The sequence below is a fragment of the Triturus cristatus genome, chromosome 11 (assembly GCF_964204655.1).
Source record: "Triturus cristatus chromosome 11, aTriCri1.1, whole genome shotgun sequence".
Classification (NCBI taxonomy): Eukaryota; Metazoa; Chordata; class Amphibia; order Caudata; family Salamandridae; genus Triturus; species Triturus cristatus.
The window spans coordinates 1,155,940,110-1,155,962,383 of record NC_140594.1 but is presented as its reverse complement, the minus strand read 5'-3'; the positions used below and the strand labels follow the sequence as shown (position 1 = coordinate 1,155,962,383).

Below are 22,274 nucleotides of genomic sequence, written 5' to 3'. Positions count from 1 at the left end.
GTGCTATTGTGGCTTAAATCCTCTTTGGCTGAGGAGGATGACAGAGCCTCAACTTCTAGCAAGAGAGCTAGATCGCATGACAGCTCTTCCAGTGAAGGGAAGAAACGCCATAAATCTTCCCATTCTACTTCTGATTCTGTTCAGAGGAGTTCCATCATTTCCTCTGAATCAGCGCACTCTCCTCAGGATTCTGCTGTCAAGGACTCAAAAACTGTGAGTAAAAGCCTTTCAAAGTCTCTGGCTTTCTCTCAGTCGACTATTTCTGTCACTTCTTCTACTCCTTCATTGACGGAAACCATCTCGACGACGTCCATTACCTTTCCTATTACTATCCTATCAAAAAAGCCCGTCGTCGAGGGATCGTCAACGAAGTCATCGTCGACGAAGTCAGCGTCGAAAACCATGTCGACGACTATGCTGTCGACGAGGCCTTCGTCGTCGAAGAGAGAAGTGTCGACAAAGATCTCGTCATCGAAGGTCCCGTCGGCGACGATTCCGCCAGCGAAGAGCCTGTCGACGTCGAGCCCGTCGGCGAAGATCCCATCGACGAAGACCCCGTCGGTGTCAAGCCCATCGACGAAGGCTCCGTCGGTGTCGAGCCCGTCGACGATAGCCCCGTCGACAATGGCCACTAAAAGCCTGTTGACATCAAAAGTATCCACTGACAGCCCGTCGACGACGATGTCATGAGATTTTCCTGTTCCGTCGACGACATCTACAATGGCGCCCTCTCATTCCACTCCTATTTCCACCAGGAGTTTTCAATTAAAGACTTTTCAGAGGCACGACTATAGCGATATATCACCGCTTACTCCCTCACATCTCCTGGAAACATATGTGCAGGGTGATGATGATGACTATGAGGATGACGAGGACGAAGGGCCCTTTGGAATTCCTCGCCATCCTTTTGAACTGCACATCAAATGTCAAGATGACGATGATGATGAGGAAGAGGACAATTATCAAGAACATTACTATCAAGAGGACATTATCGTCCCGCATCATAAACCTTACTATAAACAACCTCGTCAGAGCGAGATGTCACATCTGCCTTCAACTCTGATTCAAGACCTGCAAGCCATGCTTGCAGATTATAGACAGCGTTTTCCACCGCAGCCAGTCATTCCGCAGGTTCCGCTAACTGCGCCGCTTCCGGACCCTTTGCCTGTGCCTGAGGATCCAGTCCCAACACCTCAACTTCCTGATCCTCCACAGGATCCGCGTCAAGCTCAAGGTTCAACCTCTGAGGAAGAAGTCGAAGAGCGTGAACTACCAGATCCAGCAGATCCTTGGGATTCATATATAATCCCTATTCGCCACCCACCCCTCTACCATCTGATTCGCCCCCAGAGGATATAGGGAGGTTCCATAATCTAATGCAGCGGGCCGCGACCAGGTTCCACTTGCCGGTTACCATTGAACAGTCTGACTGTTTTCTCCATGATTTTAAGGAGGAGTCAAGGAAGGTCACCAGAGCTATCCTAATCATCGACTACATTTGGAAGGAAGGAGTAAAAATTATGAAAAATCCTGCATCTGTGCCAGCGGTGCTTCCTGTCTCATTGGCCATCCTCGGCCAGATTCGGTAATCTCACAGGCAGCCCAACAAAAATCTAAGAATCCGGCAGCACCTATTACTACACTGCGGATGGGGACAGGCGACACCTGGATTTAATTGGCAAGAAATTTTCCACAATGGCAGCTGCATCCATCAGAGCAGCCAACTCGCTAGCGATAATAGGGCGTTATGACCGCCAGATGTGGTCAGAAATGGCAAGCTTTGTTGAGCTCATTCCGGAGGACAACAGACAAGACCCTCGGAAGGTTTTGTTGGAGGGTGAGCGTGCAGCGTCCGAGACGATCGACTGCGCTTTTGGATATTGTCAATACTAATTTCCGCCAGCTGGCTGGTGCAGCCGTACTCAGACGCCAGGGTTGGCTTAGGGCCACCACCTTCAGACCAGAGGTCCAAACAAAGATATTGGATATCGCCTATGATGGCGAATCGTTGTTAGGAAAGCATATAGATGACGCACTCCAGGCGATAAAGACTGATACCGATACCGCAAGATCCTTGGGCTCTTTGCAGTACAAATGCGGTACCTTCAGAGGAGCAAGAGGCCGTGGGTTTTCATCCAGAGGAGGGTATCCAACCCAACAGAATAGGTACCAGCCTCAGTATCGACAATCGTATCAGTCCTCGTACAGACAAACCAACACGTCTGGTTTCTCTCGTCAAGGCGGACGAAAAAGATCGCAGACGAGACACCACAAGGAAGCAATGATTTCTGCAGGGCGCCTTCTACTCCTTTTACCCTCCCTGTGGGTGTGAAAATTTCAACTTTTGTGAACAAGTGGCAGGAGATTACGTCGGACCAATGGGTTCTGGACCTGGTACACAACGGTCATACCTTAGAGTTTGTCACCAAGCCACCCAACACACCACCCAAGGGACCCCCTCGTCTTCACTTACTATTCAAAGAAGCTTCAACGATGCTCCTCAAGAATACAATCGAGAAGGTTCCCGCACTTCAAAAAGGGACGGGTTTCTATTCCCGCTTTTTTTCCCATCAAGAAGAAATCAGGGGAGTGGCGTCCGATCTTAGACCTTCGCAACCTGAACAAATTCCTCAAGAAGCAGGGATTTCGCATGGTCACTCTGGCAGAAATTCTAGGTTGTCTCAACGAGGGAGATTTTCTAGCATCTTTGAATATGGAAGACGCTTACTTTCACATCCCAATACATCCGAAGCATCGCAAGTATCTTCGCTTCACCGTGGCTGGCGCCCATTATCAGTTCAAAGTGCTCCCGTTTGGGCTAAAATCTGCCCCAAGGATCTTTACGAAGTGCCTAGCTCCTGTGGCGGCAGCGTTACGATCCCAGGGAATCCAAGTCTTCCCATATTTGGACAATTGGTTGCTAAAAGGCCCTTCGGAAACCTCAGTCAAGACTGCTGTGACAACATCTCTTCGTCTGTTCCACTCTCTGGAGCTTACTGTGAACAGGAGCAAATCTCAGTTACACCCTAGGCAGGTCCTGCCTTTTCTGGGAGCTCTGCTAGATACCGTCCGCTGCAAGGCATTCTTATCTCACGAACGGCAGGTTCGTCTTCAAAAGTTGGCAATCCTGATTTCCAAAAGAAAGTCCGTTTCTGTCCGGATGTTCGCGTCGCTCCTGGGGATGTGCTCTTCTGCAATACACCTCGTCCCTTTGGCACGACTTCGGATGCGACCCCTGCAGGAGGAGTTACACCTTCAGTGGCAGCAGGCTGTGGGTTCCTTCGACGACATCCTCAGAGTCACTCCAGGCATAAAGAGCGCTCTACGTTGGTGGTCCCACAATCTGTCGTTGGTCCACCTGTGCGCCTCGGGGGCACTGAAAAAATGGGTGGAACTGACGTCATCACGCCGACGTGGCTCTCTTATGGCTCCGGTGACGTCGTACGGAGTCGCGAGCGGAACCGATGTATTATGACGTCGTCCACGTCGGCGTAGAGAGCTGGGGGGAAAAAAAAGTTCCGTGGAATGCTGGCGCAGGGGATATTCACAAGGTGAGGAATCCACAGGCAGATACTGTATCCACCAGAAAAAGCGTTACCGAAGGTAAGTAACTTGTTCATTGGTATCTTTCATCGATTCACATGCACCCACCCTCCTCCCCATAGAGTCAGTTCTCTATGTTTTGGGACATTTACTTCCCACTCGTGCTAGGAAAATCTGAGGAGAACTGGCTCTGCTGAGAGGGTTCTAGAAGGGTGCTGATGTCTGATTGGTTGTTACCAAATTCTTGGTTCTTTTGCATAATGAGGTAGATAGGCTGCTAAGATCTAGGCTTTAGGCCTTTTCTTTGGACCTACTACTACTACTAACACTTTTGGCACTACTTTTTATTTACCGGGGACTCCCGCCTCGGCGACGGGGAATGATTCAGGCATGTGAATCTATGAAAGATATCAATACTGGATAACTGTAGTTACAGGTAAGTAACTAGTTTTCTACTCCTCCATGTATGAAGATTCAGGGGCGGCAGATAACTGCGTCTGATCTGCTAATTGCAGTGGTGGATATCCTCACTGCCACGTTCCTGTCTACGAACTCCACCTATGCGGGGCAATGGTACACGTTTGTAGCTTGGTGAGGGGCCTGCAATGCTGACCCTTTGTAAGCCAAGCTTTCCGATGTTCTTTTGGTAGTTTTGGCTTTGGCCCACCATAACCTTGCAGTGGACACTATTAGGAGTTATTTGTCAGTCCTTTTGTCCTTCATGCATGTGCTGGACAACCAATTCTTTTTCTAAACCACCTTTTGTGGTGAAGTTTATAAAGGTTTGACCCATGTTTCCTCCTACACATTTTGTGAAACTACAGTGGGATCTTAATTTGCTCTTCACATGTCATGCGTACCCCCTATGAACTGATGCAGAGCTGCTCGCTGCAGCTCTGGACTTTGAAGACGTGCAGGAGCATTGCTGGTGAAAGCTTTCTGGATCTAATCTGGAGCCTGAGGGGTGTTCCAAGGTGAGGAATCTACGTCACTTGTTCATCTGGACTTTTGCTTCTCAGACTGAAGTAGGAGCAGAACGTGACAGTTTAGTACGGTAGGTTTTGTGAGCAGGAACCTACTATAGACTGGCAGAGAAAAGGTGCTGCTGCTGTCATCGGGGTGTTAGCATCCCCTTTACTGACCAGACTGATGGTCATCATCATTCGGGCCATTGATCACCATTGTTCGAGGCATGTGGGCTGCTGAATTCATATCTGTGCATAGATCGCCGCCTAGTGTTGGGTCCGGATGTTTGCACGTTGTTGTCCTGGAAGAGTCTTCGAAGTATCCTGAGATAGGTGACTCCTCCCCTGGACCACAGTGCGCATGGGCATCCTCTCCATCCTCAGATTGTTTTTTTCCGCCATTGGGTTCGGATGTGCTTATCTTGACTCAAGTTAGGAAAATTTAGTTTTCAGGCCAAAAGGCCTTTAGTTTTCGTCGGTACTGTTCCCGATCGGTATCGACAGTTTACTAGCTAGTTTAGCGACTTTAACAACTTTTTCGGATCCATTATATCCAACCATCGACCCTACATCGACGATGGAATCGAGGACCCCATTCAAGCGGTGTCCTGTTTGCCACGCGAAATATCCCCATATCGACGTCCACCCGGTGTGCAACAAATGCCTCTCACCGGATCACGACGAATCGAAATGTATGGCCTGTGCCCGATTCAGATCCAAGAAGACTCTCCGGAATCGACGAGCCGCGAGACTTGAAGCGCAGCAGGCGGCACCGGCCCCGAGCAACATCTTCAGCACCGAGGACGAAGATGTTGAAAGCGTGGAAAACATACCCTCCAGCCCTGCTTCCGAACACGGTTCCAGATCGGAAGACGTAGATGAAGAGCTTTTTCACAGGGAAGAAGCCGACGATGAGGTAGGAGACTACGATGAGGCCTTAGGGGCCGAAGAAGGTAGCTCTGGTGACGAGCAGGGCCTGCCTACCCGTCCAAACGGAGGATATCCCAGAGCGTCAGTCTACGGCTCCGGTCGAGGGATCGCCTTCGGGCCTTACCCAAGATCAATCCCGCAGTTCTTCGGCCCCGCCCTCTGGCCCGGCCTCGGACATCCAGCGAGAGCCATTATTACCCAAAAAGACTGGTTTCCCTTCCACGAAACCGAAACCAATCGTCGCACCGGTTCAACAGAAACCGAAAGTGAAAATAACACTGGTCGGCTCGAGGACCACCACACCTTCGACGCCAGCCAAAACCGTCGGCTCCGACCGCACCAAAAGGGACTTCGGTGCCGAACTCGCTGCAGCCGATGTCGGCGCCGATCCAAAGAGAAAGGCCATCGGTACCGCCAAAGCGCCTCGGCCCACGGCACCGAAACAATCGGCACCGACCACCAAGGTTAAAATGGCCGCTGCATCGCAATCCACCTCGAAAGTAGCGACTACGGTCCAATCATCGACGCCGTCAACAGCTACTACTTCTCCTCGACTCGATGACCCTGTGGCTCCAAAGAAGTCCACACCTACCTCTACAGGACCACTCGGCGCCAAAGAACCGTCGGCGTTCCAGGTGCGACAAGTTGCAGTGTCCTTGCAACGCATCAGAGAAAAGGCAGCCCTCCAGGCCACGTCGGGCTCCGAGCCGAAAAAGGCTCAAAAGGCACCTTCGGGACCGACCAACATCACCTTTGGCTTGCCGCCATCCACGGCGCCGAAACTGTTCGAGATCAGAATACGTGTCACCCAGACAAGGTCCCCATCTACTGAACGCTCTCCTACTGGGACATCACCGTCCCACTTCATCGACGCCGACACCGGCAGGCTCATGCTCCGAAAGCGGAAGATCACTTCCGAGCAGGCTTTGGACTCTTACAGGATCCCGCTAAAGCAAAAACTGCCGGCGGAATCGGAACCAGTTCTTTATAAACGCCTCCACACCTCTTACCCAGATCCACAGTCCTTCTCTCCGACGCACTCCGACACGGACGCAGTAGAGGACTATATGGGTGACGACACCACCTACCCCAGGGATATGGACCCTGAAGGCCAGCAGGACCCTGATCAAGTTTGGGATGACCCTGTAGACCCAGGTGCCGCTCTGGATACACAGGACACGCAGCTTTATGGCGCAAAAACATCTCCCACAGAGGACACTGCTGCATTCAACGCCCTCATTGAACGTGCCGCAGCCAATCATGGAGTGCAACTCCACTCAGACACAATCGAGGACGATTTCTTGGTGGACACTTTCGCATCCTCAGAAAGGACTGTAAAGACTCTGCCCATCTTGAAGGGTGTCCTCAAGCCAGCAAAGGACATTTTCAAAGAAACCACCAGGGCACGGGTAACAAACCCCAGGATCGAGAAAAAATACAAGCCCGCACCTGGGGACCCTACGTACATTAGAGGCCAGTTACCTCTGGACTCCATCGTAGTTGCTAATGCTCGCAAACGGGCACACTCGCAGACAACTGGTGATGCTCCTCCCCCGGACAAAGAGTCCAAGGTGCTAGAGACCTCCGGCAAAAGGATTGCAGCCCAGGCGGCAAACATATGGCGCATTGCCAATACACAGGCGCTCCTAGCTCGCTACGATCGCTCACACTATGACACGTTAGAGACCCTACTCCAACATCTACCAGACGAATACAAAGAGGCAGCGGAGCTCCTCATCAGGGAGGGACAACTTCTCACAAACGCATCCATTAAGTGTGCACTGGATGCCGCCGACACAGCTGCGAGAGCAATAAACACCAGCGTCATGCTAAGACGACACGCCTGGTTACGAATCTCAGGGTTCAAACCTGAGGTTCAAAATAACATCCTCAATCAGCCTGTCAACCCCGACTACTTATTCGGACCAGAGGTTGACACCACCCTAGAAAAGATAAAAAAAGACACAGACACTGCAAAGTCTATGGGGGCTCTGCAAACGCAGACATTTCGTAGTGGCTCCTTTCGTCGCCCCGGAAATAGAGGAGCAGGTAGAGGACAGGGGTCACAGCAAACCTACAATAAAGGGGGCACACAAAGTACCTATGATAAAAACACCCGAGGTGGATATCGTGGCTCCAGCACGAAGGGCAGAGGACGCGGTTACGGCAATACCAGGTCCTCCCCCAAAAACAAACAGTGACGCCCTCTCCCTTCCCCCCGACCACATAACACCTGTCGGGGGAAGACTCCAGCGGTTCCTGTCCACGTGGACTACCATCACCACGGACAGGTGGGTCAAAGATGTTAACCAACACGGTTACTGCCTCGAACTAACCTCCACTCCACCCACAATACCGCCAAAGCACCGTCCTATGTCCTCAGAGCACTTAGCATTATTACAGCAGGAAGTGCTAAGTATGCTGCAAAAAGGCGCAATAGAGGTCGTGCCCGTCCACCAGCAGGGGACAGGGGTGTACTCTCTGTACTTCTTAATACCAAAAAAGGACGGGTCACTCAGACCTATACTAGACCTGAGACCCCTCAACCACTACATTCTCTCAGAGCATTTCCACATGCTCACCCTACAGCAGGTTCTCCCGCTGCTCAGACAGGGAGACTTCCTAGCCACGCTAGACCTCAAAGATGCGCATTTCCACACACCCATACACCCGTCACACAGAAAATATCTCAGGTTCACTATTCAGGGGCAGCACTACCAATTCAAAGTCCTTCCCTTCGGCGTGACAACAGCACCCAGAGTTTTCACAAAGTGCCTAGCTACTGTGGCTGCACATCTACGGAGGCAACACATACACGTCTACCCTTACCTGGACGACTGGCTTGTTCAGGCAAAGTCAGCCCAGCAATGTGCCAGCCACATGTCCCGCACCATTCACCTTCTTCACAGTCTGGGATTCTCACTAAATTACCCAAAATCACATCTCCAACCCGCACATGTACAACAGTACCTAGGTGCGACCATAGACACTCTGGCAGCCCCAGCTCAACCAAATTTAGTGAGGATCAACGGCATGCAAATGCTGATTTCAAAGTTCAAACCCCAACACTCCCTTCCTGCGCGAGTGTTCATGCAGTTGATAGGCATGATGGCCTCCTGCATTTTCATAGTCCCGCACGCGAGACTACATATGCGCCCGCTTCAGGAGTGCTTGGCACGCCAATGGAATCAGGCTCACGGGCAATTAAAAGACCTAGTGTTGGTGAGCGGTCGGGCATACAACTCTCTGCATTGGTGGAATCCACAAAACCTTTGCAAGGGCCGACCGTTCCACGAGCCTGTTCCACAAATAATACTGACAGCGGCGCGTCTCTCCAGGGATGGGGAGCTCATGTACTCAATTACGCAGTGCAGGGACTATGGACAATACAACAAAAGAAGATGCACATCAACCTTCTAGAACTGATGGCAATCTTCCTGGCCATGAAAGCCTTCAAGGTACACTTGTGCAACAAAGTAGTGTTGATCCGGACGGACAACATGACTGCCATGTACTACATACAGAAGCAGGGAGGAACACACACTCCACAGTTGTCTCATCTGGCTCAGAGCATGTGGAAGTGGGCCATTCAGAGGAACATATTCCTCATGGCGGAACACCTCCCAGGCAAAGACAACCAGATGGCGGATCTGCTCAGCAGACACAGCCACCAGATGCACGAGTGGGAGCTACACCCGTCAGTACTCCAACCGTACTTCCAACAGTGGGGTCATCCAGAGATAGACCTATTCGCGACAAGCGAAAACGCAAAATGCCAAAGCTTTGCCGCCAGGTTCCCACATCCACAGTCGCAGGGCAATGCGATATGGATGAACTGGTCCCTCAGATTTGCGTACGCTTTTCCCCCAGCGCCGTTGATACCGCTGGTGGCACGCAAACTGCGACAACACTCACTGACACTCATCCTGGTTGCTCCAACAGGGGCACGCCAGCCATGGTACACCACCTTTCTGGAACTTTCCGTGGTGCCGCATCAAAGGCTGCGGATCAAACCCGCGCATTTGACGCAGAACCATGGAGAAATTCAGCACCCAGATCCGCAACAGCTGAACCTAGCGATCTGGCTCCTGAAGTCCTAGAGTTTGGCTACCTAAACCTGCCACCTGACTGTATGGAGATCATTAAGGAAGCTAGGAGACCCACTACCAGAGCTTGCTATGCAGCCAAATGGAAGAGGTTTGTCATTTATTGCAACAACAATGACATTAACCCGCTAGACGCATCCATTCAAAACATTATCTGTTACCTCTTACACCTATACCGATGCAATCTGGCATACACCTCAATACGTATCCATTTGACCGCAATAGCAGCCTATCTCCAGAACAGGCAGCACCTCTCTCTATTCAGAGTGCCTGCCATCAAAGCTTTCTTGGAGGGACTTAAACGGGTAATTCCCCCAAGACACCCACCAGCACTGGTGTGGAACCTCAACTTGGTCCTCACCCAACTGATGGGTCCACCCTTCGAACCTCTCCACTCATGTGAGATTCAATTCCTCACCTGGAAAGTAGCTTTCCTAGTGGCAATCACTTCGTTAAGAAGAGTTAGTGAACTCCAGGCACTAACCATTCAAGAGCCATTCATACAGGTTCACGCAAACAGGGTCGTACTACGTACCAACCCCAAATTCATGCCTAAAGTAATATCGCAGTTCCACATGAATCAAACGATTGAACTGCCTGTCTTCTTTCAGAATCCACAAAATGTCGCTGAAAGAATGCTCCATACACTAGACGTCAAAAGAGCCCTCATGTACTATATAGACAGAACCAAAAGCTTTAGGAAGACAAAACAACTTTTCGTTGCCTTTTCCCCACTACACAAAGGCAACGCCATCTCCAAAGCAGGTATAGCCAGATGGATCGTTAAATGTATTCAAATTTGCTATCAAAAGGCTAAACGCACATTAACGATTCCCCCACGAGCCCACTCAACACGTAAGTTAGGGGCCTTCATGGCTTTCCTGGGAAACATTCCTTTACATGATATATGTAGAGCAGCCACATGGTCCACTATACATACATTTACCAAACACTACTGTGTAGATGTACATTCAAAACAGCAGGCAGCTGTAGGACAGGCTGTTCTCAAAACTCTTTTTCAGACCGCTGCAGCTGGCACTGGTAGCCGCCGCTAATGGGAGGTACTGCTATGTATTCTATGCACAGATATGAATTCAGCAGCCCACATGCCTCGAACTGAATATGCTACTTACCAGTATGCATCTGTTCTTGGCATGTAGGGCTGCTGACATTCATATCGCCCACCCTCCTCCCCGGCGCCTGTGGCAGCTGCAGCTCTCAGAATTACTGTATAGCATGGTCATCACTTTCTGTATCTACTCCATCACTGCCACAATGGCGAAAAACAATCTGAGGATGGAGAGGATGCCCATGCGCACTGTAGTCCAGGGGAGGAGTCACCTATCCCAGGATACTTCGAAGACTCTTCAAGGACAACAACGTGCAAACATCCGGACCCAACACTAGGCGGCGATCTATGCACAGATATGAATGTCAGCAGCCCTACATGCCAAGAACAGATGCATACTGGTAAGTAGCATATTCAATTGAGGACATGCAAAACTCAGTCCATCTATTTCAAGGGCTGAACATAGCCCTGGTGCATCTGACAGGCTTGTGGTTGAAGCAGGGTTTATTAGCGCCCTCATCTTCAATCCCTCAGGGTGGAGTGGCCCTTTAGTTTTTAGGTCTCGCCTACGCAGCGCGCATGCGATGCATGGGAGGACCTTTAGCCGTCGCTCTGCTCTTTTTGGAAGCAAATACTCGTGCTTGTGGCGGCATCCACCTTGCGGGAGCGTGAAGGGGCGCGCCACAAGCACGAGTGTGTGCTTCCAAGAAGAGCAGACTGCGCACACACCACTCACCTTTCCCAGGTCTCTCGTCTATCCTGCCGTCCACAAGGCCGCCTTCCCTCTTCAGTTTCACGCTCCATCTTGTCTCAGTTTCCTCCCTTCATATACCGATTTATCCCCCATTCTTTCCGTGTTACCACGTTTCTCAACTTCTCCTTGTCTCGCTGTTTTTGCCCCTTCTCTCCCAGTTTCTAAAGCTGTATTCCCATCGCTCACAATTTCGCATTCACTTGCGGTTTGGCTTTCACTTTCACTTGCGGTTTCGCTTTCACTTGCGGTTTTGCTTTCACTCGCCTTTTTCTCCTCCTCTCCCTCGGTTTCTCCTTCCCCCCCCCTTCTCTCCCTCTGTTTCTCCTGCTCCCTGTTTTTTCCTTTTTCTGTATCTGCTTGGTTTTCTTTTGCTGCTTTCCCCTTCTCCCTATTTTTCCCATTTTCTCACTCTCCCCTCCTTCTTTCCTATTCTTTCACTCACTGTTCCCTCCATCTCTTCTATTTTCTCCTTCTCGCCCGTATCACTTTCTCCCCATTTTTCCCTCTTTCTCCATTTTCTTTCCCTCTATTCTCTCTCTCTACACATCGTGCATTTATTTTTCCAACAGCACAGCCTTAAAGTAAACATTCTGTGTGGATGGATCCATGGTTAAGATAAGTTGGCAGTGGTCTGCACCACAGAACATATAATCAGCATGCGAAGATCTATACAATTCCTTGGTATTTAACAAAAACTGGTGTGTCATTGCAATACAAGCAGTTCATGCATGTATATTTTTATGCCGACGATTTAGTGTCTACAATTTGAAATGTGTTGAAAACCAGAGGTTCCCCAGTGAACTATTTTCCTTCGTTTAGTCTAGTTTTCACCCCCACCCCAATCCTCTCTACACCACTATTTCAGGTTCCTTTCTTTATTAGCCAAAGTCTCCATGTGTTCTGGCTATTACTCTGCCGTTGTTGACTTTCTTTTTCATTGCACACAGAGTATATGAATTATGTATTAAACGTATTCCTAATCCAGAACAGAACAGAAAGCTCAAGGGCCCAACCCAGGAGCATCTCTGCTAGTTTACACCAGTCTTTGAAGTTGGGACACTCAAGTCAGTGATCCTACATGGGCATAAGCAAGGCCACTGGAATATGTGATTCAAGGATGTGGCACTTTTCTGCATAATTATGGATTTATCACAATTGCCTTATTTCATCCATATGCTGCCTCGTTTGCAGAGTTCAACAACAAAGATCTTTTTTCATAGCTCAAATGTATCAAAAGTTACTAAAAGAAATGCATTAAATGTGGGCCGCAGAGCAGCACATACTTTACAGGTTAGTCGCTGATCGCTATTTTCAGCTGCTAAACTGATGCTAACTAGATAAAGCCTTTGCCCAGGCAGTATTAGTAGGTTTTAAAATAAAAAAAAAAGTGAAATACTGCCCAGAGGTTCCTTCATTAAACCATATAATGTGCCTTTTCTTTCTACGTAATTTAGTCAGCAGTTTAGTAGTGCTATTTCGTTTCTTCCTCCATTCCACATAATTCCTGAGGCCAGAGTTGAAATGTTTGCTCATTTACCAGCAGTGTCACTCAAAGTGTTATCCCCAGGACCTGAGAACATCACAAATAAATGAACTGAAACGTGGCCGCTGTGCGCCTCCCATTAATGCCAGGAGTGGTCCCACTGCAGGGCCTCTCTGAGCATCCTAGGACATGCATGGTCTCTGCTTGTGTGCCCTCTGGCCTGGATTACTCACCTGTTCTCGCAGGCTCTGTGAGGGGTGGGAGCCTCGAACTCTGGGCCCTGTAGACTTGGATCCATAACTCGCCCACCACATGCAGTGCGCACCCACCCCTAGTGTGACAGAGGCAATTGCAAATGTAAATTATTTTACAGATGAGATTAACTCTCACATTCCACTTACCTCTTAGAATGTATTTATTGGCTTGAGTGGATGGCGTTAATTACATTTTTCTTTTTGGTCTTGCCACTTATTGATACAAATATTGTGAGGTCATAAGCGTTGCATTTTGTGAGTGAGTTTTTTGTTTGCGTGACTGTCGTGCTAGTTGTGGATTGCTGTAGCTCTTTGAGTGAATTAGTATATATATAACATGTTTTTTACAATTCACTATTGATTCAATACCCCTTTTTGTTTTCACCTCAATTCATTGTTTAAATACTCATCTGTCAATCCACATGCATGTAATTTTATTAGAAATTGCTAATTCTTATCTCTATATTAATTATAAAAGTTTTCTATTTTTCACGCCTCTCCTCTGCTGCATTTTCGTGTGTACTTCAGATCTAGCCCCCCCCCCTCCCATTTCAGCATCACACCGATCACAGCCCCTTTTCCTTGAATTTCATCTTCATTTGAATCACTACTGCATTTTATATGGATCACTCTGTGCCTGGTCACTGATCCTTCAGCGCAACACCCTTCCCCGCCACCTGTGGTATTTCTCTTTTAGCAGCAGAATTTCCACCTTTTGACCTTTTTCGATCACCTTTCGCTGAGTTCCTCATGGCCCAGTCGCCTTCGCTCCCTAACCAGTCATCTACACTAATGATTAGGCCTCACTTAGTGGTGGCCTTTCGCTGGTTTATGTTGAATACTTTGTTGAACTGTACCATACCATAGATGCTACACTTTTCTTCATCGAATGCTCCTGATACAAACCCACTCTCCTCTGTTAATACCCTGCCCTCCCGCGAGGGCTGAAGAGCGGTCCCAATCTGTCCGATAAGTTTAGCAGCCACATTATTTTCATTAAAGAAAAATATATGGCGGGGACTAGGATCGAGGGCATTAGAGTCCTTTACAAGAGCACAAGTAAAATCAAAAACAATGTATTCAACACGCTGCACAAATAAAACGGCCTGCTTACCTGCTTTTCACACCGTGCTACTTTCTACCCCTTAAAGGCATAAACCTTCCAACACAGATTCTGTTTAACCTCCTAGTTTCCAGACTGTTTCTTCTGCAATTTCATTCAACATTCTAGCCAACTCACAGTACACAAGAAAGGTACCCTTTAAATGCATCAGCCTTATTTGTTGATCAGTGCAGAGCCTAGACACCACCTACAGTTCTCCTGTTCACACGACTACCTATTCTGTACTTGCTTCACTGCCCGTCGGGTCCCTTTGAGCCTGTTCCAGTTTGCTGCCCTACATGTGCTGCAAGACTCTGGTCTGCCCTCCTTGACCTGAAGTCATGTACCACACAGATGTGTTACTCGTTCTTCTTCTTGCTTCTCTTGATACCCTATACCTTCACAATCATTTGTTGCCTCCATACAGTTGAGTTCTTTGTTTTCCTCTGTACATTACTTTTGTATGTGATGGATCTTATGCGTACAATTGCGAATCCTCATTTATCACTGACTCAAAATCCTGCCGCCTCTTCCCCCTCATTTCCAGTTGTGTGTGAAGCTGTAATTAAAACAGTGTATTCGAAAGACAGTCTTTCACAGTGTTATTTTTATACAGCTGCAACTCCTTGTTCAGCCCCATGGTCTGTATGATGTGCCAGCTTCTGGTGAGATCTCTCTGATGCTTGCAAACAATCAAATTCAATATATTTCCCTTAATATTCAAGGACCCCAACTATGTGCTGGACACTCCCACTCTGACACCATACTTCATCTCAACTTCCCTTAGAGCAAGGAGACAAAAGAAGTGGGGATTTCCACTATATCGCAGACTATGAACCAAGTTGACCCCTCCCCCTTAGGAACGTTGACCTCCACAGGCCACACTTGCTCATCTCAAATGTGCGACGAGCAGGCACTCCAAATTCAGTTGGTGCCCACAAACCCCCAGTCAGTCCCCAAAATACATTTCACACACATTTCTGTAATAGTCATTGAAGTAAATAAGTGACCTTAATAGGTCGTCTTTCTATGTAACCTTTGTTTGTTCAGCGGCCTCTGCCCATTCTCTCTTAGGGACACTCCTACCTATGGATACGACAGCACTGCACATTTCTGATTAGACATTTCCTATTTTCTACTTAAAACCTGATAATCGAACTGAAACAAAACTTCATTCTCTCTTTGAGACGGTGGCAGTGTCTCATTTTCACCCCCGGAACACCCCGCTGAAATCTCTACTCCACCGGTGCAGAGTTTGGTGAAAAACAGTTCACCTACAGGCGGTCCCTAAAAGAGGTTTGGTATAAACGGGCTGCAGCGAATACTCTTAGGACCCCCAAACAGGGGGGTCAGTAACACAGTCCTGAACATTAGGTCTGTACATTCCTATACACTACAATGGTTCCACCATGTTCACTAAATTAAGGTTTTTACATTCTTATAAGATTTTGTCGATTAACTTATGGTTGGGTTAATCTAGTAAATCTGTACTCTTTTACATAAATAGTCATAAAGCCAAAGCGTATCTTTATAAAAAATAAAAAAAACAATGACATACGCTGGTGCAAAAAACAAAACACACAGCAATGTGCCGCTACAGTCTATGTATTAAACCATTTGTATATAAAAAGAATTGTCAGATATTTGTCCTCCGTGTGATCACACGTGATAGAAAGATGCTCACATAGATATAATTAATACCACAAGTGACCTGTTGTGAAGCAGAGTCAAGGGGCAATCAGTCCAGTCCATCCGAGCTTAGACTCCCCTCTGTTTACATGTAAAATCTGATGCAAGTGAGTCCTGTCAAACAATTGTCTTAAAAATAAACTTATTATTCTTGCAACCGATATCATAAGTGTGGAATCTGAGTGAAGAGCCGCCCGAGGATGGTATATGTGCATAAACCACTCTGCCACGCTCATTGTGGACAGGAGGTTGGCACATTGGAAAAGAAGACTAGTGACAACGTGATACTCTGTGTGGCATACTCTCATATGACCACTGTTTGATGCTTATTGTGATATGCATGTAAATTAACCTTCTGGCAGTGACATCCCCCAGAGCTTCCCTACAGTTCACCTTTGCTTCAAGGTTTTAGGATGGTAAACCATGGGTTTCAGGAATTCATACATGAACTTACATGTTTGCGTTTTCATGCCACTTTTCTTTCTTTGTTTTATTCACTTTTTTGGATTCTCATTCACAAAAAACACCTATCAACCCAGTGTTTTTTTGGTGCTTCCACAGAGAGTCATTCAGCACAACGCCTTAGAAGATCGCTCTATATCGGACAAGCAGCAGTGGGATGCAGCCATTCACTTCATGGAAGAAACACTCCAGTCTCGCCTCAAGGACAGTATGTTTACCTTTCATTCTCTCTATTGGCGTCAGAGAATGTTGATAAAGGGTATGTAGTAATTGGTCTGTGTACATAGTGTGTTAGTGACCAAGACAGTAGATCTCCAAAGAACTACTTCATCACCTCTTACCTTGTGGCAGAATTTGGAGCGTTCATTTAAAAATATAAAAAAATGTGCCTCGCTGTGCCGCAACGAAGACTACTTAGTACACGGTATCATAGCAACAGAAGATTAACTACTCTCTCGGCTTTTACTTCTTTTTCATTTTTCTTTACCGCTTGGTCTGGTAATTCTTCAGTCAGTCGTCAATTCATTTAGTTTCAGATAGACTTCTAGACGCATATCTCCCACCTCTTGAATATTCCCTAGACATCAGTCTGGATTCAGAAATTCTCCATCGGTGGGTGGTGCAGTGCGGCTTAGCACCAACAACATTCCCCTCCGGAATTGACATGCGGAGCCTTTGTAGGCGCCACTCCCGCTAGCTCACGTCAGTTAATCTCTTTCTGCGCCACCAGACCTGGATCTGAAGCTCTGTCTCTCAGAGACCTTTTACCTCAATAGCTCACCACATTTCCTACAGTGTGCAATGGATGTCACCCACTAAAGCAACAGGTTTTAAGCCCTGTAGGCACTGACACTAGGAAATGTCTGTGCCAGATCCCCAACAAGTGTGCCTGCTGTGTCTGGGGTCGAGTCACAACTCCAAGGCCTGCACTGACTACGCATCAGTGAACTTGAAAGCCATCCAGGACTGCGAAGCGAAACTTTACATCGCCAAGTTGCGGTCCAAGCCCAAGGTTCGGTCATGCTCCCACTCCAGAAGACGCCATAGCCGCTCACGAGGTCAGTCTTCCTACTGATCCGAATTGTCTGGCAAGTCTAAAAAGAAACAAAAAAAATACAAGCCATACTTGGGCCCCCCTCTCGCATTCGCCTAAGCAGACACGGCGGCGGCGCCGTGGATCTCGATCTCTCATTCGGAGTCGGCTGATTAGTAGACAATCTTGCAACTGGTTTCGACACAACTCTAGTTACTTCGGAAGTCTATCCCTCCACAACAGATCTAGGAGTCCTGCTCAGCATTGCTCCAGCTCTTCGGATCCTTACCTGATTCCCTTTGGCATGCCTTCAGGCCCCAAGGAGCCGAGAGACCTCCCACCTGGAGTACCACCTGCGGACTTGGACTCAGTGCCAAGTTGTCCTTTGAGCCTGTTACGACACCTCTGGTTCCAGTCTGAACCCCTCCGTCGATGCCATGGTCCACGCCTGTCCCTAGGACTTCATTGACAAGATACCCATAGTACTGTCTAACTCCAATACAGCATTTGTCCGACCCCACATGACGCTGCGCCCAAAGACAGTTGTGGCACAGCTTCCCTGACTTGCTGTGTTGCCTCCATAGGTAAGACAAGATAAACTACATTTCACTTTTAAGCACAGACTCGCATAATAATTATGATGCGGTGGCAAATTCACTCAGACCTCCCAAGACGGCAATTGGTATGATGACTTGTAGGAGGCCAGTGGTCTCAATGCCTCCCCTGAAACCGTCTTTCTCTCACCCCCTGCATCAGCGACACAGGAGTCTGCTTCCTACCCCAAGGTAATGCGTAGGTGTCTGAAGTTCCTCACTTAGAGCTTCCCACATTGGAGAAAAACTAACCTATAGACAGAAATTCAACAGCCGAGGCACGCATCTTCTAGGACCCTTCTGCCCTTTAATGAGGCCCTAACAGACGCCTTATTTGGGGCGTGGCCTAATCTTGCTTGGGGCCATCAATCAACCAACAAAGTGTGACTCCATCACCCTGCCCCGGAGATCCCGCATTTTTATCTCTGCGCCCCTCCTCCGATAGCTTGGTGGTGCAAGTGTCCACAAGTAAAACTATAACCCTAACACGTTCCCAATTACTCCCCCAGCTTGGCGTTCTGGTCAATAAATGGCAGCTTCATGCTGGGGTGCTATTCCCAGGCCCTTTGGGACTCAGTGGCTTCAGTCCTTTCAGGTGTCCTCGAAGATCTCCGACCGGTCCTTGCCCAGGCCTTTCAGGATGGCTGAGATGCCAAGGTCATGATTTGTTGTGGCTTGGACACAACCTATACATCTGACGGGGGCCATCAGCAGCAGTGTTGCCAATTGCCCCCACTCCTGGCTGCTGTTCACCACTTTTGCAGTTGATATCCAATTGTCCCTCATGGACACGCTGCTCGATGGGACTCGCCTGTTTGGGGACGAGGCAGATTCCGCTCTTTAGCGGTTAAAGGAGAGCAGTGCCATGGCATGCTTCTTGGGCTTATCTGCCCAGCCTCGCCAACAGCATCAGGCCTACCACTCCTTTTGTGGTTTTGGCAGAGGTACCCCATACCGCCTGCCCATAAAACCCAGCTTGATGCTTAGCAGTTTCACAGTCATGGAGCCTGCATGGCCATGGTCCACAGTCAGCCCAGTCAACTAACCTCACCTGCAAACCTCTTTAGTGTGCACTTAGTGGAGCCCAGTCACCCGGTGGGAGGTTGGCAGGCCATAACATCATGCAGGCAGGTCCAGCAAATTGTTCGGAAAGGTTGTGCACTACATGTTCGAGGCATATGAGCTGCAGATTACCCACTTGTGCATAAATCGCCATCTGGTGTTGGGCCCGTATGTTTGCAGTTGTTTTTCCTCTTGGCAAGTCTTTGGAAGTCACGAGGTCGGTGACTCCTCCTTTGGATCGTATTGTGCATGGGCTTCGGCTCCATCCTCAGATTGTTTTTTTCCGCCATCGGGCTCGGATGTGATCTTCGCGCTCCGGTTCCGAACAGCTTCCAGTTAGACGATCGACGCGCAATCCTCACCCCAACTCGCGGTATTGTTTTCGATCGCGATCTTCCCACTCGACGCACCTTTCATCGGCAAAAAACCTTCAATTCCGGTCATCGACGACGGCCTTCGGGCCTACCCAAGCTTCGCTCCTGGCTAATGGAAAGGACTCCCTTCAAGAAGTGCCCTCGATGTGGGTCCAAGTTCCCCCACACCGATCTCCACGAAGTATGCAATCTCTGCCTCTCCCCTGAACACGAGGCTCGAGATTGTCTGGCGTGTAAGTCCTTCCGGTCCAAGAAAACCATTAGAGACCGAAGGGCTAGAAGAACCATGGCACACTCGTCGACGACGATCTCGGACGACATCTTCGGGGAAGGCGTTGACTGACGCTCCAGAAGAACACCATACCGACGAGGGACTCGTCAGCGCCTCCGAAGCCGACGATTCAGATGTGGAGGACATCACTCCGGCATAGAGCATCGTGAGTACTAATCTACCCCCCCCCCACACACACACCCTCGCCGGCACCGAAAAAGGCTTCGGTCACGCCTTCGCCTCCGGGCCTAAGCAAGACCAAAGACATTGCTTCCCACACCGCACCTTCGGGCCCGGTAAAGAAGCATATTAAGCCTTCCGGCGGCTCGGGCTCGAGCCAGTCCACCGTCGGTGCCGATAAACACTCTTCGACACCGAACCACCTCCAGCTCCTCGGTGCCGGCACCATCTTCGTCACCGACAAAAGCACACAAGGCCACCGGCACCGACACTTCGAAGCCGAAATCCACCTCGGCGCCGACCAAACAATCAGACTTTTCCAAGCATAGTTTCAAACAACGAACCAGCGCGGATAAAGCCAAAAAACCAACGGCCCCGACGCCTTCGGCGCCGACGGACCAACCAACATCACCAGAACTTTTTACACCGGATCCATTACAAAAAACACTAACCAAGGATCCTAAAACCGAACATTTGATGCTCTCCATCAAAAAGAGACAGCTGGATAAACCTGCTCCGCCTCCACCTCCAAAGAGGAAGGACTCTACCTCTCCTTTCAGAATACCTTCCCCACCTCCACCGCCTCCTCCACCTTCCCCTCCTCCACCGTCTCCGCCCCCACCTCATCATCCCCCAACACCCTCTCCGGATGATGATGATCAGGGGGATCCATATGATGACATAGGAGACGTGCCCCAAGATTTACCTACAGGGGACCCCACTCCCACAGGCTCCCCAGACCCATGGGACGATTATAATATCCCTGACATCCCTAACGTCCCACAGGATGATCTCCACCCTTCCAGACCTTCCCCACCAGAAGACTCACTGGGGTTCAACCAGCTACTACAAAGGGCGGCACACTATCACGGGGTAGATCTCCATACTGACCCCGTGGAGGAGGATTTCCTCCTCGATACGTTTGACACCACACATAGGACTACCTCCATATTGCCTATGCTCAAGGGAGTTATAAAACACGCGCCAGATGTCTTTAAAGACCCAGTCAGAGCCATGGTCATTAACCCGCGCATTGAAAAGAAATATAAATCCGCCCCTACAGATCCCTCCTACATCAGAGGGTCAGCACCACTAGATTCCCTGGTAGTGTCCACAGCATGTAAAAGGGCCAACTCCCAAGCGTCAGGCGAAGCACCACCACCTGACAAAGAGTCTAAACTCTTGGACGCATCAGGCAAGCGCACTGAATCCCAAGCTGCTAACATATGGCGTATCGCTAATACACAAGCGCTACTAGCCAGGTAGGACAGGGCCCATTATGACGAATTAGAAGCCATAATGCAACATTTCCCTGATAAATACAAACCTAGGGCCAACAAGCTAATTCTGGAGGGCAAAACCATTACCATACCTCCATACGTTGTGCCCTAGATGCAGCAGACACAGCCTCCAGGGCCATCAATACTAGTGTCTTCCTCCGTCGCCATGCCTGGCTAAGGATCTCAGGTTTTAAACCGGAGGTACAAGCCTCCATCCTCAGCTATCCCTTTGACCAGGAACATCTGTTTGGCCCCAAAGTGGATGAGGCCCTAGAAAAGATGAAAAAGGACACGGACACGGCAAAATCCATGGGAGCTTTACAATCACACCCTCCCAGGCGCTCCTTTCGCCGCTCTTCCTTTCGGAGCACATCCAGAGGCTACTCCTCTTACACCGCTTCCACTTCATATAAGGCCCCTACCCAATCCACATTTACAAGGGGTTACCAAAGAGGCGGCTACAGGGGCAACAATAACAAAGGCAGAGGCAAAACAAACACCGCCCGCTCTGCCACCGCGCCTACCCAATGACTTCCCTCCACTCCCCCCAGACAATCCCACTCCGCTCGGGGCAGACTCCAAAATTTCCTCCCGGTCTGGGCCACCATCACCTCAGACAAATGGGTAACACAAATAATTCGGTCAACCTACTGCCTAGAACTAATATCTACCCCCCCAAACATTCCACCCAGGCAACGCCCAATGTCACAAGAACATCTAACACTACTAAAGCAGGAGGTAGTCTCCCTCCTACAGAAAAGGGCGATACACTAGCATTTGGTGTTTTCATGGGTGGCGAAGAGGTCTATCTGTGGATGCCCCCACATCTGAAAGTACGGGTGTAGAACTTGTGGGTGGAGTTCCCACTCGTGGATTTGTTGTGTTTGTCTGCTGAGCAGATCTGCCATAGTGTTTTGGACTCCTGGGACATGATGAGCTAGGAGAAAGATTTTCTGGGGAATGGCCCATCTCCATATGCTCTGTCCTAGCTGAGAGAGCTGTGGAGAGTGTGTGCCGCCTTGTTTTTGAATATAGTACATGACTGTCATGTTGTCTGTGCGGATTAGGACTGCCTTGCCTGAAATCTGTGTTTGAAAAGATTTTAGGGCTAAGAAAATTGCTAG

The 22,274-nt window shown here is 49.1% G+C and overlaps 1 protein-coding gene across 6 annotated transcripts in view; it reads left to right on the top strand.

The window, feature by feature from the left end:
- The window catches only part of OPA1 (OPA1 mitochondrial dynamin like GTPase), a 428,917-nt gene that overhangs the window by 183,255 nt on the left and 223,388 nt on the right, over positions 1-22,274 (top strand). For all 6 annotated transcript variants that reach the window (XR_014970881.1, XR_014970880.1, XM_085635800.1 and 3 more), the window contains one exon: positions 16,457-16,565. Coding sequence is in view for 4 of the 6 variants with exons in the window: in XM_085635800.1 (XP_085491926.1) it covers positions 16,457-16,565 (109 nt within the window). In the remaining 2 variants the exon portion in view is untranslated. The remainder of the gene's footprint in view (positions 1-16,456; positions 16,566-22,274) is intronic.